This window comes from Ranitomeya variabilis, chromosome 4 (genome assembly GCF_051348905.1).
Source record: "Ranitomeya variabilis isolate aRanVar5 chromosome 4, aRanVar5.hap1, whole genome shotgun sequence".
NCBI classification, from domain to species: Eukaryota; Metazoa; Chordata; class Amphibia; order Anura; family Dendrobatidae; genus Ranitomeya; species Ranitomeya variabilis.
In genome coordinates, this window is record NC_135235.1 from 529758883 (window position 1) to 529775277 (window position 16395).

General features: G+C 43.0%; 1 protein-coding gene across 2 annotated transcripts in view; it reads left to right on the plus strand.

The window, feature by feature from the left end:
• The first annotated feature begins 958 nt into the window (after positions 1 to 958).
• Positions 959 to 16395, plus strand: part of ERBB2 (erb-b2 receptor tyrosine kinase 2) — a 121288-nt gene continuing 105851 nt past the window's right edge. The window contains exon 1 of one of the 2 annotated variants that reach the window (XM_077252354.1): positions 959 to 1189. In XM_077252354.1, coding sequence (XP_077108469.1) covers positions 1123 to 1189 — 67 coding nt within the window. In that variant the 5' untranslated portion in view covers positions 959 to 1122. The remainder of the gene's footprint in view (positions 1190 to 16395) is intronic. The other variant, XM_077252355.1, reaches the window with a different exon arrangement.

Genomic DNA, 16395 nt, shown 5'->3' on the forward strand with positions numbered 1-16395 from the left:
GTACTGTACAAAACCCTCAGAAAGAACAGATTAGGAAACTGCATGAATAACAATTCCCTAAAGTATTATTTTACTGTCAGCACAATTAATAATAGATACAGAATTCTGTGTGATATTTTGGGGATCAGTTTATATTGTTTGCAGGAGGTGATGGCAGAATTGCTACAATGCCTGCACTAGCACCTACAGTGCTGTACAAAGCTCAGAAAGAACAGATTAGGAAACTCTATGAATAACAATTCCCTAAGGTATCATGTTACTGTCAGCACATTTAATCATAGATACAGAATTCTGTGTGATATTTTGGAGATCAGCTTGTATTGTTTGTAGAAGGTGCTGCTAGAACTGCTGTTCTGCCTGCCCTAGCACCTACAGTGCTGTACAAAGCTCAGAAAGAACAGATTAGGAAACTCTATGAATAACAATTCCCTAAGGTATCATGTTACTGTCAGCACATTTAATCATAGATACAGAATTCTGTGTGATATTTTGGAGATCAGCTTGTACTGTTTATAGGAGGTGCTGCTAGAACTGCTGTTCTGCCTGCCCTAGCACCTATTGTACTGTACAAACCTCAGAAAGAGCAGATTAGGAAACTGTATGAATAACAATTCCCTAATGTATTATGTTACTGTCAGCAAATGGCAATCCCAGATACAGAATTCCTTGTGATTGTCCTGCATCTGTAAGGAAAGTAGCTGTTTGCAGTTTGTCTCCACCACTGTTAAATATTAGTCATTCCATGTTGGGTAATTGCTATTTATGCAATATTCTAATAAACTTGTCTTAAAGCTATTGTTTCAATGTTGACTGTGCGGTGTCCATGTATGATCCCAGCGTCCATGGGGTGCTGTCTGGTGCAGCAGCACTGCCAACACTCTGCCTGCAGTGAGGGCAGCCTCCTGTGCTGGATCCCAGTGCCACTCCTATGTAGGGCATGTGTAATGGCCCCCGCCTCTCCCCTCCCTGCAGGAAGTCTTGTGGAGGAATGAAGTAGAGCAGAGCAGCAACTTGCTGGAAGTTTTACTGCTACAGAAGAATCAAGGACGAAAACCGAAGGAAAGTGCTTGGACTAAGCAGGGAAGGCTGAGCAGTATGGTGCTGCCTGCAGGGCACTGAGGGATGGACCTGCACCCCTGGATCCTGGGGCTCTGTGCCCTGTTCCTGCAGGGGGGTCTCTGTAGAGAAGGTGAGCCATGTCTGGGGTGTCCTGGCTCAGGGGCAGCTCTGGGTTAGGCCGTGTGCTGCTTGGGGATCTGGTTGGATTTGCTGTGATTTGTTATTTTCGCTGATGAGATCTAAAAAGGCAGAAAGAGGCTTTGTATAGTAAATATTGATAGGAGATTGTAGCTGAGATCCGATGGTCATCCTCTTGCAAGGAAGTCCTGTAAGGAAGTTATAGCTGGATTACAAGGAAGTGGCTGATGCATGTGGCTGTTGGGGTGGTCCTCCTACAGTCTGGGGTAAATGTTGGTGAATACAACCCAAAATGGGGTCAAGTTTGTGAATTAGGAGAACTGGGAATGCAGATGTTCTAATTCCATGAGATGACCCAGGCTCCTTAAATCTGTTTTGGGCTAGGGATATATAGGTGACATTTGTTATTATTTTGTTGTACGCATCAATATAACATTGTTATTTTCATGGGACATCCTAAAAGTAAGATGCAACAAGCGGTCTGCTTTACGATGGCTTCATGTCACTGTGTCCAGAGTCGCCTTGTGGTTGCGCCACCTGTGGCAGTGAGAAGACATCTGTTCAGCTGCTAAAATAAAAAGTAGTATTGGCTGCATGAGGCATTGACATAGTAATCCGTTGTCTGCCGGGTGAGGATTCTTCTTACATCTCATAAGAGTGAGTTTTAAACAATTGTAAAAAGGGGCATAAAATTGTTCTTTTTTTGGGGGGAGAAGACAGATGTTATTAGGGGGGTGCATGCAGAGGTGCAACAGAGCAGGATCTATTGCTACATAATAATTCCGAAACTCTGGCCTGAGACTACAAATAGTCCTGTATCTAAACACCCTTGCTAAGGTATACAGGGACATACCGCCTAGCCTTTAACCTTCCTCCATCTACACCTCTGGCTTTAGGGTAGACCACCCAAAATCATTCTCTCTAGTGATCCCAGTCTAATATGGATCCAGAACGCCAGATATCTGTGTGCATGAAGGTGGTGAGAGGTTGGAATCCTAGATATGTAATAAGTAAATGCCAAGCGTGGTGGTATCGGTGTATTAGGATAACTTTGGGGTTTCTGGTGCATTGTTCATATATTTCTGCCTTTTGCATCCCAAGTGATTGCCCTCGCTGACTTTACACCATAAACGTGCTCACAAACTTCCTGTGCACACTGACACTGAAAGTAAATCATGGAGGAGCCACCTCCACCCCAGCTCAGTTTACAGGCTGTGTGGACACAGCAGACATAAACACATCAGGCTCTCCCTGCTGCACGCACACTGTCACCCTGTAGTGCTAGCTCCATGATGATTGCATCTGCACATTACATCATTAGATTATTACCTATGGGCCGTCAGCGTAAAGCTGCTCATACACCTCCAATAGGTATGGTGACCCACAGCTATGACTGCCAGCTCCCCAGCAGCTGTTGGACCTCTTCCTGGGGAAACAGAATTGGATAGGTTCAAATCCGCATTGACTGGTCCTTCTTTTTGATGCATGGGTCTCTACAAGTCTGATGGGATTTTAAGATCTCCCAGGCTGTGTCTATATACAGTACATTAGATAGTCAATAACTTCCACAAAGAACAATGAAATGTGGCTAGTCTCAATATATTACTTCCATGTACAATAAATGTCTACACTGTGGCTCGACTGAGATTTTGACATAATTTGGTCAATTTTCCTGTATATATTTATATACTCCCATGAATCAATTAATTTATTTTACTCACTTATATAGTGCCATTAATTCCACACAGTTTTACAGACATCATCATCATCGCTGTCCCCATTGGGGCACACAATCTAATTCCCTATCTGTCTGTCAAACTCCTTGCAGATGTTGTCTTGGTGGGATTTGAACCCAGGACTCCAGTGCTGCAAGGCTGCAGTGCTAACCACTGAGCCACCATGTTGCCCATATATATATAATTCCACAGCACTTTTCAGACGTTTTCATCACTATCCCCATTGGGGCTGACAATCTAATTCCCTATCAGTATGTCTTTGGAATGTGGCAGGAAACTGGAGAACACCCGCGCAAACATGGGGAGAGCATACAAACTCCTTGCAGATGTCGTCCTGGATAGGATTTGAACCCAGGGCCCCAGCGCTGCAAGCAGCAGTGCTAACCACTGCGCCACCGTGCTGCCCAACCACCAAATCTCATCTACCTTGCTGCTACTGTAATATCTGCCATTTGTGAACATACCCCAAAGCTGGCCAAATGCATTCAATTTTTCTTAGTGGGTACGATTTCAAGGTATTTTGGTATGAGAGTCCATAAATTTGGTTCTGTCTCGCCGATATAAATTCCTGCTATGCTATTATTATAAGTAACGCATAACGGGTATAAGATTGATTGGCTTTTTTATAAATCCAATTAAGATCCAGATTAAATGACTAATCGCATGTAACATAAATCCAATGTCCTCATCACATTATAGAAAGAATTGCATTGTGTAAATCCCCCCAATGTGTTTTTAGTGTGGGAGCAGAAAGCAATGTCCAACAGGGACAATCACATACTCCTAAGGCCCCATTCATAAATTCGATTCTCACGTATATGTGCTTTCCAGTTTTTAACTAAACATGTTTGGGTTTTTTGGCTGAATGATGGTCAGCAAAAAAAATGACAAAGACGTGTCCGATATTGCTCAGATTTCTGCATTACGCTTGCCCACTCAAGTTATTGAACATTGATGACTGATCTGTGTGGAGAAATGTTGAGCATTACTTGTCCCAGCATCTTTGCTGAATCATTAGACAGTAATCAATCACTGTTTCCTTGTTTTTGATGTAAATAATCATTCAGCTAAACTGCGTTTACTGTGCATAGGCAGAATGCTTGTTTGAAATCAATCAGGGTTCATGTAAAAGGCCTTTTGCAGGGTGCTGATGCAAACTATTGGTAATACAATCGTTCTGCCCCATATAGTTTGCATATTGTTTTCATGGGGAGATGTTCTGCTGACAAATGATCACTATTTTCTTGGCCGTAGCTATCAGAAAACTGTGAGCAGTATTTGCTCGCTTGTCTGTTAATCGGTGCCATGTGTACACGGACCGATGATTGGGAACAAGCGCGCTAATAGACACTGGATTGTTTGCTAATGGGCCCTCGTGAAAGGGCCTTTATGTTTTCTAACAGATAAACCGAACAGAGGGTAAGCCTCACTGCTTATAGGTATTTACACACAAGCGTAGGGCAGCAACCTAAATCTATGTTCATATGCAGAATAGCTTAGCTATGCCATTGTTTTTATGCCACACGTTTTGGGCAAAGGTGCAGGAATGTTCGAAACTGAATCATCCCTTAAAGAAATACTCCTCCCATCAAAATTGTTATCCTCTTAATATATTGCAGTCATCATATTATATAGCACTGTGCACTTACAGTTGCTTATTTTTCCTTTCTACCCAGGTAATTATTCTCTTTTCCATTAGATCTGTGACATCACATGATTAAACACTGACTAGCTGAATCCTTCTAAACTCTATGTAGAAACAGCAGAAGGTCACTTTTCCCTGTATGACTCATAAGTCACTGCATATTTCCCTGAAGGGTGAGGTGTTGGAAAGGGGAATGACAAATGCAGGGACAAGAGACTTCCTGTTACTACATATAGCAGAGAAAAGAGAAGAATTAGCTGGGTAGAAAGGCAAAATGAGCAATTGTAAGTACACTGCTATATAATATGATGACTACAATATATTATTAAGTGGATAAAAACTTTGAAGGGAGGAGAACTTCTGTAAATTTTTCCATTTTGCCTCTTATTTTTGCTATCCTGAGATGTGCTTCTGAATAAAGTCTGGACTCCAGTAACACTGGTGTATTGCAGCTGAAAGACTAATTATAATGCTATTTCATCTAATCATAACCTGTGAGGTTTCTGACATGACCATTCTACGGCTCTATGTGGACTCTTCAGAGCAGAGACATAAGTTCACGCATATGTGATGGAAGGAGTTTTTGATAAACCTCGTTATACACCCACAAAATGTAGATGTGACAGAGGCTACTAATCTCTGCAGCAGCTGCTGCTCCTGTCTACACTGACAGTGACTAAGACATCAGATGCAGTCACTATACTGTATGCATGATTCCCATGTATCTGACAGGCTGTAACTACAGGTGGTGCCAATGTATGGCCTGAAATGCAATTTATGCCTTTTATATAAATCTGCCCATTTCAACCAGCAGCACCAATAGAAATATGTAAATAAGCATTAACATTAGATTTTGGAAGTTTATGATTGTGTTTGGTTATCTTTAATGTATTATTGGGGTCCTTCCCTTATCATGGCCATTGCACACTGCAACAGTTTTCTTATTCTCATGATATTCCTCAATAGTTTCTCCAAAATACCCTCACAACGACAGCCATAATACCCTCATAAACATCCACAATGTTTCCATGCCTATTACAGTCTTCATGCCCCAGTGCCAGTCCTAATTCGTCATAATATGATGATGGCAAGGTCCCAAATGTCAGCAGTAATACCATCAATGACAGCCATAATGCCCCAAATGTCAGCTGTAATGCCCACAAACAATGACAGCCACAATGCCCCAGTATCAGCTGTAATGCCCCCAAACAATGACAGCCACAATGCCCCAATATCAGCTGTAATGCCCCCAAACAATGACAGCCACAATGCCCCAGTATCAGCTGTAATGCCCCCAAACAATGACAGCCACAATGCCCCAGTATCAGCTGTAATGCCCCCAAACAATGACAGCCACAATGCCCCAGTATCAGCTGTAATGCCCCCAAACAATGACAGCCACAATGCCCCAATATCAGCTGTAATGCCCCCAAACAATGACAGCCACAATGCCCCAGTATCAGCTGTAATGCCCCCAAACAATGACAGCCACAATGCCCCAATATCAGCTGTAATGCCCCCAAACAATGAGAGCCACAATGCCCCAGAATCAGCTGTAATGCCCCCAATGACAGCCACAATGCCCCAGTATCAGCTGTAATGCCCCCAAACAATGACAGCCACAATGCCCCAGTATCAGCTGTAATGCCCCCAAACAATGACAGCCACAATGCCCCAGTATCAGCTTTAATGCCCCCTAACAATGGCAGCCACAATCTCCTAGTGTCAGCACTCAAAACAATGGCAGCCACAATGCCCCAATGTCAGCACTCAACACAGTGGCAGCCACAATCCCCCAGAGTTAGCTGTATGCCCCTAAACAATGACAGCCACAGTGCCCCAGTGTCAGCACTCAGCACAGTGGCAGCCACAGCCCCCTAGTGTCAGCTGTAATGCCCACAAACAATGGCTACCACAATGCCCCAGTGTCAGCTGTAATGCCTCAAAACAATACGCCCCTTTGGCACGTGTAATTACTCCAAGACAACAAGAGCCATAATTCCCTCGGTTTCGTTTTAATTCTACCATAGTTATTTCAGTCACAGTGCATCCAGTACTAGCCACATTGCCTCAGTCATAGCCACTCTGCAAGGCAACCACTGTGCCCTCAGTGTTAGCCACAGTGCCTGCAGCAGTCACACAAGGCTCTCACAGTATTCGGAGGAGATGGATCTCTGAACAGTACGGATATGCCCTACAGACAATTCCAGCAGGCCAGATTACAGAGATTTCTGCTCTTGTGAAGATCATCATAATTAGATGGATCTGCAGCAATTGAATGCTTGCTGCTGTGACTAGATAAAGCCAGTATTTCATAGTCTTCAGCAACATAGGAGTGAGTTTTCCTTCAGGTGACAAATGTATTAACATGTGCTAGTTTCAGTTTAAGAGAATCCAGAAAAACTGCTTTAGGAAGGAATTTTTCTAGAATAATGGCTGTTCGTAAACCTCGGTTGCCAAGCAAGCCCACCACCCCCACCAGAACTAGAAACCTGAAAGCACCTATAACGGGGTATTGTTCTTTTAGAAAAGTTAAAAGCTTTTAGAAAACTATTAGATACTAGGTAAAAAAGACATGTAGTTCTCACCCTCCCCTGGTCCGGTGCCGTCTCCCCTTTGCTGCATCCATCTCTGTGTTTTGTCTACAGCGGTGATGTCACTTCAATGCTCGCCACCGCAGTAGCCAGTCACTTAGCTCAGTGACTCTGCTAATGTAGACGGTGAAAGCCACCAAGCTTGGCATTTGACTACAATGTTGATGTGCGCTATCTACGCAATGTCACCACTGCAGCCAACAAAGAGCAGCAGTAAGGTGACACTGAACTCGAGGAGGTTGAGTACTATCTGTATTTTTTAACTAGTATCTGATTGTTTAAATACTACTTTTCTCAAAGTGGAAAACCCCTTAAATTATAAGAATTGTCCACAGGACAGATGAAAAAATGTATGATTGCTGGGGGTCTAGCTGCTAAGACGTCTTCCACCCCTTCCCCAATCATTAGAACAAGAAGCCCCAAGTCTCCTGTGTAAATGGAGCATGTGCAGCCACCAGTCTTGTAGCCTTTGGACCCATAATCGACAGTGTTCCCAGCCGTTGAACCCCCAGGGATAATACATTTTCACCTATCCTGTGTATATGTCATATATGTTGCTTATGGAATAACCCCTTTAAACTGAACCTGTCAGTAAGATTGTCTCCCACCGCTTCATGATTGACGGTGGAGAGCAGAGATTACGTTGTGCAGCAGAGCCTCTGTTTCCTCTTTCAATCAAGCGAGTGCACCATTGGCGGGGACAAGCAAAGCGGACCCAATGATCGTGATTACACTGATACTCAACAGCGCACTTGGAAGACTAATTTACATATGAGTTCAAATGGGTTTTGGAGAAATGGAGCACCCAATGATGACAGAGTAGGTGTCTTTGGAAAACTTTTGCCCTGCCCTTTCCTGCAGTAACTCACGTTCTCTACAGAATCTGCCCATTTTTTGCACATATTTTAGGAATATTTCTATAAATGTACCTGGCACTGCAGCTCCTCAATTGTATGGGACGAGTTGCATAACGAGGCAGATGACTGCTGCAGCACCCCTTATTGCTAATTGAAGGTGATTGCAAGTACAAGTACAAGGCATCAAATTTTTAAGTGACACAGAATCCCTTTAACGGTCGGTATCATGATCATAACAGTATGCTATTCTTATAACTTCTATAACGCCAGCAGACATTATCAGCTCTGGAGATTGACATCAAGAAATCAGTCAGCAGTAATTCCCCCTTTTAGAGTAGCCCTGAATATTCATTCCCTGCCTCTTTACCCCTGTTATTCACCCCTCCGTGCTTCTTTTCAGTCCCCTCCATGCCTCAGTCTCAGCCGTGTGTCCATGGTCCGGAACTAGCAGCGCTTTGGACAAAGCATGTTCGCTGCGTCCAAAGCGCTGCCATCTGTTGAACGCAGGTAAATCCGCATGTGTTCACTGAATTGTGCAGATTTATCACATCCATACAGTCTATTGGTGAAATTTCTCTTGTTGAGACTAGCATCTCTGTAAGAGAAATTGACATGCTGCAGTCTGGAGAGACGCGTCACATGTCCGTCCTTTCTTGAAATCCCATCCACTATGCTGTAACATCTGGCCGCTGCGGGTTTGTTGCTGCAAAAATGCGCAGTGTCAAACCCGCAGCAACTCTGGATCATGGGTACGTACCCAAAAAAAAGTTACAAGAAAACTCAGGAATTGCTCATTTCCAAAAAGATTTGTCAGGGCCCAGGGAATTTGCCATCTTTTCCAGGTCTCCCTATAATTTGTACAAGCTTCCTGAATGTTCCAAGACAGTTGGTAAGTAGGCAACATGACAACAAGCCGGGCTGGTACTGACAGCAGACAAATCAAGTCCAATACCGAACTGGATTAAAAGCTTTTGTTTAGAGCTCAATAAAGAAATTTCCAGAGCAAGCAGGTTTTATGTAACCTCTGACACGTTTCAGACAGAACCCATGTCCTTAATTGGAGGCTGATGCCAAGACCCACTAGGCTACAGAGACCTATTGGAGATTTTTAGAAAGTGGGATAGGCATTGTTCCTACTCTGTCAGCTGTGCTGATACCAAGTTAGGTACCAAGGGCCCTATAACAAAAATAAATATTGGGCCCCTTTTAGGAGCTTCTTGCAGCAGGATGTTCTAATTCTCCCACCAATTTCGCCAAATGCATTTTGCACTTCTGTATTTTCTAATATAATAGCAGCTGAGGAGACCACGGTACTGTGCAGGTTCTTAACGCCAACTGAAATGGGAGTAATACAAACCTAGATACCAGCCATCCCATCGGGGGCTCTGCCCCCATAACAGTCACATAGTCTGCCGTTCTTGTACATTTGCCTGTACCTAAGACCTTTATCCATGTTTCGTAGGTCAATGACAGTACGAAAGATCCATCTTAGGAGTAGAAATTGTAAAAAAAAAGTAGTGTCTCCACCTTTTTTTATGTGAGTAGTCTTATTCCATGAAATCTTAATTTTCTGAACCTCCGAGAAAGTGTTTTGAGACTTCTACTTGCTTTGCAAGATACTCCAGAGCTCCAGTAACTCTTTCGCTAATGTAAACCTCGGCTCCTCTGCAAATTCCTACATGTTTCTCCATAAAATTAGGCATTTAGGGAGTAATCTAGTAACGCTGGTGTATACAGAGCTGTGTTCCTCACTGATTTACATTATGTTGATACTGTTTGTGACAGACGTTATGGGTTGCATTGATTATGTTTGCTGTTATTTGTAGGTTGGTATAATTTGGACACTATATGGTGTTACTTGGGTGTTCTGTGGCACTGCTGCTTGAGGCTCTGTACAGGACAGTACCTTTGCCTTGTGTGGAGGTTGGCAGCACTGTTATTATTTAAGAAATTTAATTATTTTCCTTTTCATAGGGTCTTCTCCTGTATTCGAGTGTTTAAAAAATGTAGAGGAACTTAACTTGTCTTTAAAAGGGTTGTCTGACCATCTAATATTGATAACCTATCATCAGCCTTAGATCAGTGGTGGTCTGGCAAGAGCAGCAGCTGCAACACACTGAATGCAGCTCTCCTTTTCAGCTGCGTTCTTTGGTTACCATGATTTCAGTATTTACACCCAGAGCTAACGAGAGCTGATCCAGGTGTTGGACCCCCAAAGATCTGATATTGATGACCTACCCTAAGCATAGACACAAATGAAGAACTTGACACTCCACGGCAGATGCAAAAATTGGATTTTTTTTTTCAGAAAAGCATTCCACTACATACACCGATAAAGTTTTAGCCTTTAAATTCAGGCTGCGCCTTCAGTTTGTGTATGTCTATATCCTAGCGCTGTAACCATAATTCTTTTAGGAATAGACTCCTCTATTATACCACGCAATCCATTTCTGATGAAGGCCGAAAGGTTATCTCTTTATGCAGTTGATTTATTTTCTAAAATAAACATTTCCAATTTTTGAATCTTTGTTGAAGTGCCAAATTCTTCATTTGTGTCTTATTTGGAGTGGAATCTTACTTGAGCACCCACCCATCAGGTGTGCCACGTAGCTCTATGTCTACCCTGAGCATAGGTCATCAATATTAAATTGCAACCCCTTTCATGTAAATGGATAAAGACACTTTAAAGGTTTTTTTTTTTACTTATTTTTAAGGTTAAGATGGCATATTGACTACTACCGGAATTGATCCTTTTCTCAAGGTCTTCCAATTTGTTGGTCTTCACTAGAACCGAAGTGATAACATGACGACATTCAGTGACCTGACCTCTTAGGGTACTGTCTCACAGTGGCACTTTTGTCGCTACGACGGTACGATCCGTGACGTTCCAGCGATATCCATACGATATCGCTGTGTCTGACACGCAGCAGCGATCAGGGACCCTGCTGAGAATCGTACGTCGTAGCAGATCGTTTGGAACTTTCTTTCGTCGCTGGATCTCCCGCTGTCATCGTTGGATCGGTGTGTGTGACACCGATCCAACGATGCGTTCGCTTGTAACCAGGGTAAACATCAGGTTACTAAGCGCAGGGCTGCGCTTAGTAACCCAATGTTTACCCTGGTTACCATCGTAAAAGTAAAAAAAAAAAAAACGTACATACTCACATTCCGGTGTCCGTCAGGGTCCCTCGCAGTCTGCTTCCCGCTCTGACTGACTGCCGGCCGGAAAGTAAGCAGAGCACAGCGGTGGCGTCACCGCTGTGATCTGCTTTCACTTTACGGCGGCACTCAGTCAGAGCGGGAAGCAGACTGCAAGGGACCTGACGGACACCGGAATGTGAGTATGTACGGTTTTGGGTTTTTTTACTTTTACGATGGTAACCAGGGTAAACATCGGTTTACTAAGCGCGGCCCTGCGCTTAGTAACCCGATGTTTACCCTGGTTACCCGGGGCCTTCGGCATCGTTGGTCACTGGAGAGCGGTCTGTGTGACAGCTCCCCAGCGACCACACAACGACTTTCCAACGATCACGGCCAGGTCGTATCGCTGGTCGTGATCGTTGGAAAGTTGCAGAGTGTGACAGTACCCTTAGTCCCCTGATTGGATGCAGGGTCGGGTGACTAGTGCTTCCTGTTCAGTGGAGACCGTCCTACTTACATTGGTGAAGCAGAAGTGGTTTCCGATTGTAAGCATGTCTTTATTTTTTTCTGTTATAAGAATTGTTTCCTTGTATTAACTTAAAAAAAATCTGAAAATTAATTTAAAATCCAGCACAAAACATTGATGGTCTAAATTTAATATCATATTAGTGCGGTCCAACTCCAAAGACACCCATAGATCAGCTGATTGATTGCTAAGAGTCAGACCATCCACCGCTCCAAGATTGATTGCCTAAAGAGAACATGGAGAACCTGGTAAATAGATATTTTGGACTCCTATAAAAGTTATAACCACCCCTAGTTATGTTATGACCATTATACTGCTTTTTTATTTAGTTGTAGTATACAAGGTAAGGCTACGTTCACATTTGCGGTCAGCGCCGCAGCGTCGGGCGCCGCAGCGGCGCCGCATGCGTCATGCGCCCCTATACTTAACATGGGGGCGCATGGACATGCGTTGTGCTGCGTTTTGCGCCGCATGGCCGCAAGCGTTGGACGCAAGAAACGCTTCAAGTTGCATTTTTTTTGCGTCCAACTTGCGGGCAAAAACGACGCATGCGGCGCAAAACGCAGCGTTTTAGCGTGCGTTTTGCCGCGTTTTTGTTTGCGTTGTGCGCTGCGGCGCCGACGCTGCGGCGCACAACGCAAATGTGAACGTAGCCTAACTCATATTTCTGTGCTGTAGGTATCAGCCTGGTAGACTTTGAGCGCAGATACAAGCAGATGATATTCGAATCCACAGTTCTTGGAAATGGCAGGACAACGATTACCGTATATCAGTAACTGTCGGATTTATTGCAGTTAAACAAGTCTCTGTAAATAAAGCTAAATTACCGTATTATGAACGTTGTTTGCTTTAAGTGGCTAGAAACATTAAGGCCTAAAAGGGTTTTTCATTATTTTCCAACTGATGATAATGTCTGTAAAGTGCCGTGGAATTAATGGCGCTATATAAGTGAGTAAAATAAATAAAATAACTGGCAAGGCTTCCCTGGTTCCACACTGGGCGCTGTTCACATGTCTTTTCGGACATTCCCTGTGTCTATTCTGTTTTAGGAACAGGCAAACGGAATAAGTGATCTGTTGCATCAGTTATGCAAACGGAAGCAGAGGGGTCCCGTTATTTTGGGGTCTGTTTGGTGTCCATTTTTTATGCTGAAAAAAAAAGTTCTGTAGAACTTTTTCTTTTGTTCTGAAGAATGTAACCTACATGGACCCCATAATAATCAATGGAACCTTTCTGCTTCCACTTGTATAAGTGATGCAGCTGATCAATTTTCTATATTCCTGTTCCTAAACAAAACAGGCAAACAGACTTCGGAATGAACATGTGAACAGAGGCCGTAGCAAGGGTTGCTTTCTTCCCAAAACAATGCCACCCTACCCACATGTTGCTTACAGCATTTCAACTCTGCTCTAATCACTTCAATGGAACCGAACTGCGATACCAGACAAAACCAATGAACAGGTGTGGTGCTGTCCGTGAAAAAAGCAGCCATATTTCTCTACTCCTTTCCAACCGGCCTTGATCCACTCTGCTTACGAAGATGCGTTGTATGTCACAAGAGACAGCTCCGATACTCCTTTTTAGATGATGGTCTTCTACTAGAGGTATAGGACAGCTGTTTACAGGGAAACACTATAATTATAGCTTATAGACAAGCCTTTATTCTTTTCTGGTGTTTTGCCCCAACAGAAATAACCCTATTTTACGTCCCGAAATGGGAGGGAATAATACAATACTTGACCGTTGATCCATCACATATTTATGTTATGTGATGGTTGAATGTAACGACCTTTTCATGGGCTAGGCGCAACACGGATGAACTAAAATAGATCAATGTGTGGTACCGCTCTAATCTCCGTGGGTGGATACAGTGACATACTAGTTCCTCATAGCAGTTTCATGCCACCATAATAACAACATGGCACAGTTCTCTGGTGAGTCAGCATTACGTTACTGTGGAGGAGGCATTGTGAGGACAGGTGAGGCAGCTGTGACCTCAACTTTTGCATCTCCTGTGCCCAGCCTACATCCACCCTGCAGGCCACTTGATTAATAAATTTACATGAATCAGATATAATCAGTGTCAGACCGAAGAACATGGGGGCCACCAGAGAATTTGATTCTGAGGACCCACCTTTCTCCCCCACTCAAGAGCCCCATAGTAGCTGCAAGATTTGGACTATGAACTCTCCTGAAGGAGAAGGCAGGGCCTACCTGAGGATTCTCCAGTTTTCTGGTGGGCCAATCCAACCCTGGATATAATAAGTGTTATATTGGTTCTTGGCTTCTCAATATATAACTATTGTACAGTATAAAGGGTTAGTGGCTCTTTAATTCTGTTTTCCCGCCTGAAATACGCGCTTAGTACAATGTGAGCCTGCAGTTAGCTATTAACCAGAGATCACCAGTAACAATAATATACTTGGTTGGGCGACAGCGTGTATAAATGGCAGAGATCCAACATGCTGTAGATCATCCATGTGAAGGGTGTGTGCACTCCAACATGTTTTCCCATCTGCAGGTTTCATAAAAGATCTCAACTTTAGTGGTTATTTTGAAGCCTATAAGGATATGTTCACACAGAGGTTTCCTGCAGATTTCACTCAAGTTCGCTCACAAACATCTTCTGTTTCTGCAAATCCGAACTACGCTTTGCCAATCATACAATTGAAGGTTTTTCTGATGACGATTTGAAAATATGCTGCTTATTTGAAGAGGTTTTGGCATGTAAAATGCGTCGGGTAGCCAAGAGGTGCGGATAAGCCCCACTGACTGAGAATAGCTCAAGATGCCAGCATGCGGCAGATATCGGAAGGTCAGCATTCAATTTCCGCCACAAATTCCACTTCAGATACATGACCTGTGAACATACTGGCATGGAGCTCGCTGTGTGCCACCACGGCTATCGGCTATGTTCACACATTGCGTTTTTTATGCAGATTTTAAGCTTTGTTTTACAGTACCAGCAAAAGCTATGAGATTCAGTAAACTGAAGCACAGTTGTTTTTTTTTTCTGACTGAATTGGAAAACTGCTGCGTTTTTGAAAACTGCAGGATGTCACTTCTGTCAGCGTTATTGCAGCATTTTTTTCACCCATAGAAAGCAATGAGTAAGTGCAAAAAACACAGGTATCAGGTTTTGCTGTGTTTTTGGTTCAGAAAACTCTGGAAATTTCGAAATGTTTTTTTTGAGGGGGCTCTATATCAGCATGCACAAGAGACAAAGGTACCTGTAAAAAAAAACAGCAAAAAAACCCGCAGCAAAACCATCTTTTTGTAAGCAGCTTCTTAACTGCAAGAGAGCAGGTTTTACCTGTAGAAAAAAGCAGCAAAAAACACAATGTGTGAAAATAGCCTATATGTGTGGAATCCATGAGAACCCAAAAATTTGGCATCCTCTACCTCATGTCATATTATGCAGGCAAAGAAAGCAAAGCATCTAGGGGAGATTATTGTGCCACTCAAAGGCACCAAAAGGTGGCACATGGAGCAGCTATGGGTCCTTAGTCCAGTCCTGCACAGACTTTGTGTCTCCATACAGCACCCATGCACTCTACTCTGCCTTGCCATGTGCTTGACCACTTGTTTCAGCCATTTCATAGGACTTGATACTGTATATGCTGGTTTCTTCGTCACATATAGAACTTTACTGATGACACTTTTCAGATGAAGGTCCGCGACATACCGTACTTGAACGGTTGTGCATTACTACATGGATGCATATTCATCTGAAAAGGTAAACCTAGAAAAGCATGTCATTCAGATCATGAGCCAGTCAGCTCTGTTATCTAGCTCAGACTGTGGTTTTGAGTACAGAACCGACTTCTGTGATGTCCAGTTGTCATATTGGGGCATTTTAACAGAGATTTTTCTGATAGGGCAACTTCTTTAATATCAGAAGAAAAAGTACTATCCTTCTTGGTTCTTCAGGCCTTCACCCTACAGAGTACAATCCAATGTACAAGTGCTTCTCACTAAACTAGAATATCATCAAAAAGTTAATTTATTTCAGTTCTTCAATGCAAAAAGTGAAATTCGTATATTATATAGAGTCATTACAAACAGAGTGATCTATTTCAAGTGTTTATTTCTGTTAATGTTGATGATTATGGCTTACAGCCAATGGAAACCCAAAAGTCATTATCTCAGTAAATTAAAATGCCTTGTAACAGCAGCTTTAAAAATTATTTTAAAATCCAAAATGTTGGTGTACTGAAATGTATGTTCAGTAAATGCACTCAATACTTGGTCGGGGCTCCTTTTGCATCAATTACTGCAGCAATGCGGCATGGCATGGAGGTGATCAGCCTGTGGCACTGCTGAGGTGTTATGGAAGCCCAGGTTGCTTTGATAGCAGCCTTCAGCTTGTCTGCATTGTTGGGTCTGGTTTCTTTCCCATGATTGTGGAGCCTACTGAAACAAACTAAGGGACCTTTTTAAACGCTTAGGAAGCCTTTGAAGGTGTTTTTTGATAATTACCGTATATACTCGAGTATAAGCCGACCCGAGTATAAGCCGAGACCCCTAATTTTGCCACAAAAAAATGGGAAAACTTAATGACTCTAGTATAAGCCAAGAGTGGGAAATGCAGCAGCTACTGGTAAATTTCAAACATAAAAATAGATACCAATAAAAGTAAAATTAATTGAGACATCAGTAGGTTAAGTGTTTTTGAATATCCATATTGAATCAGGAGCCC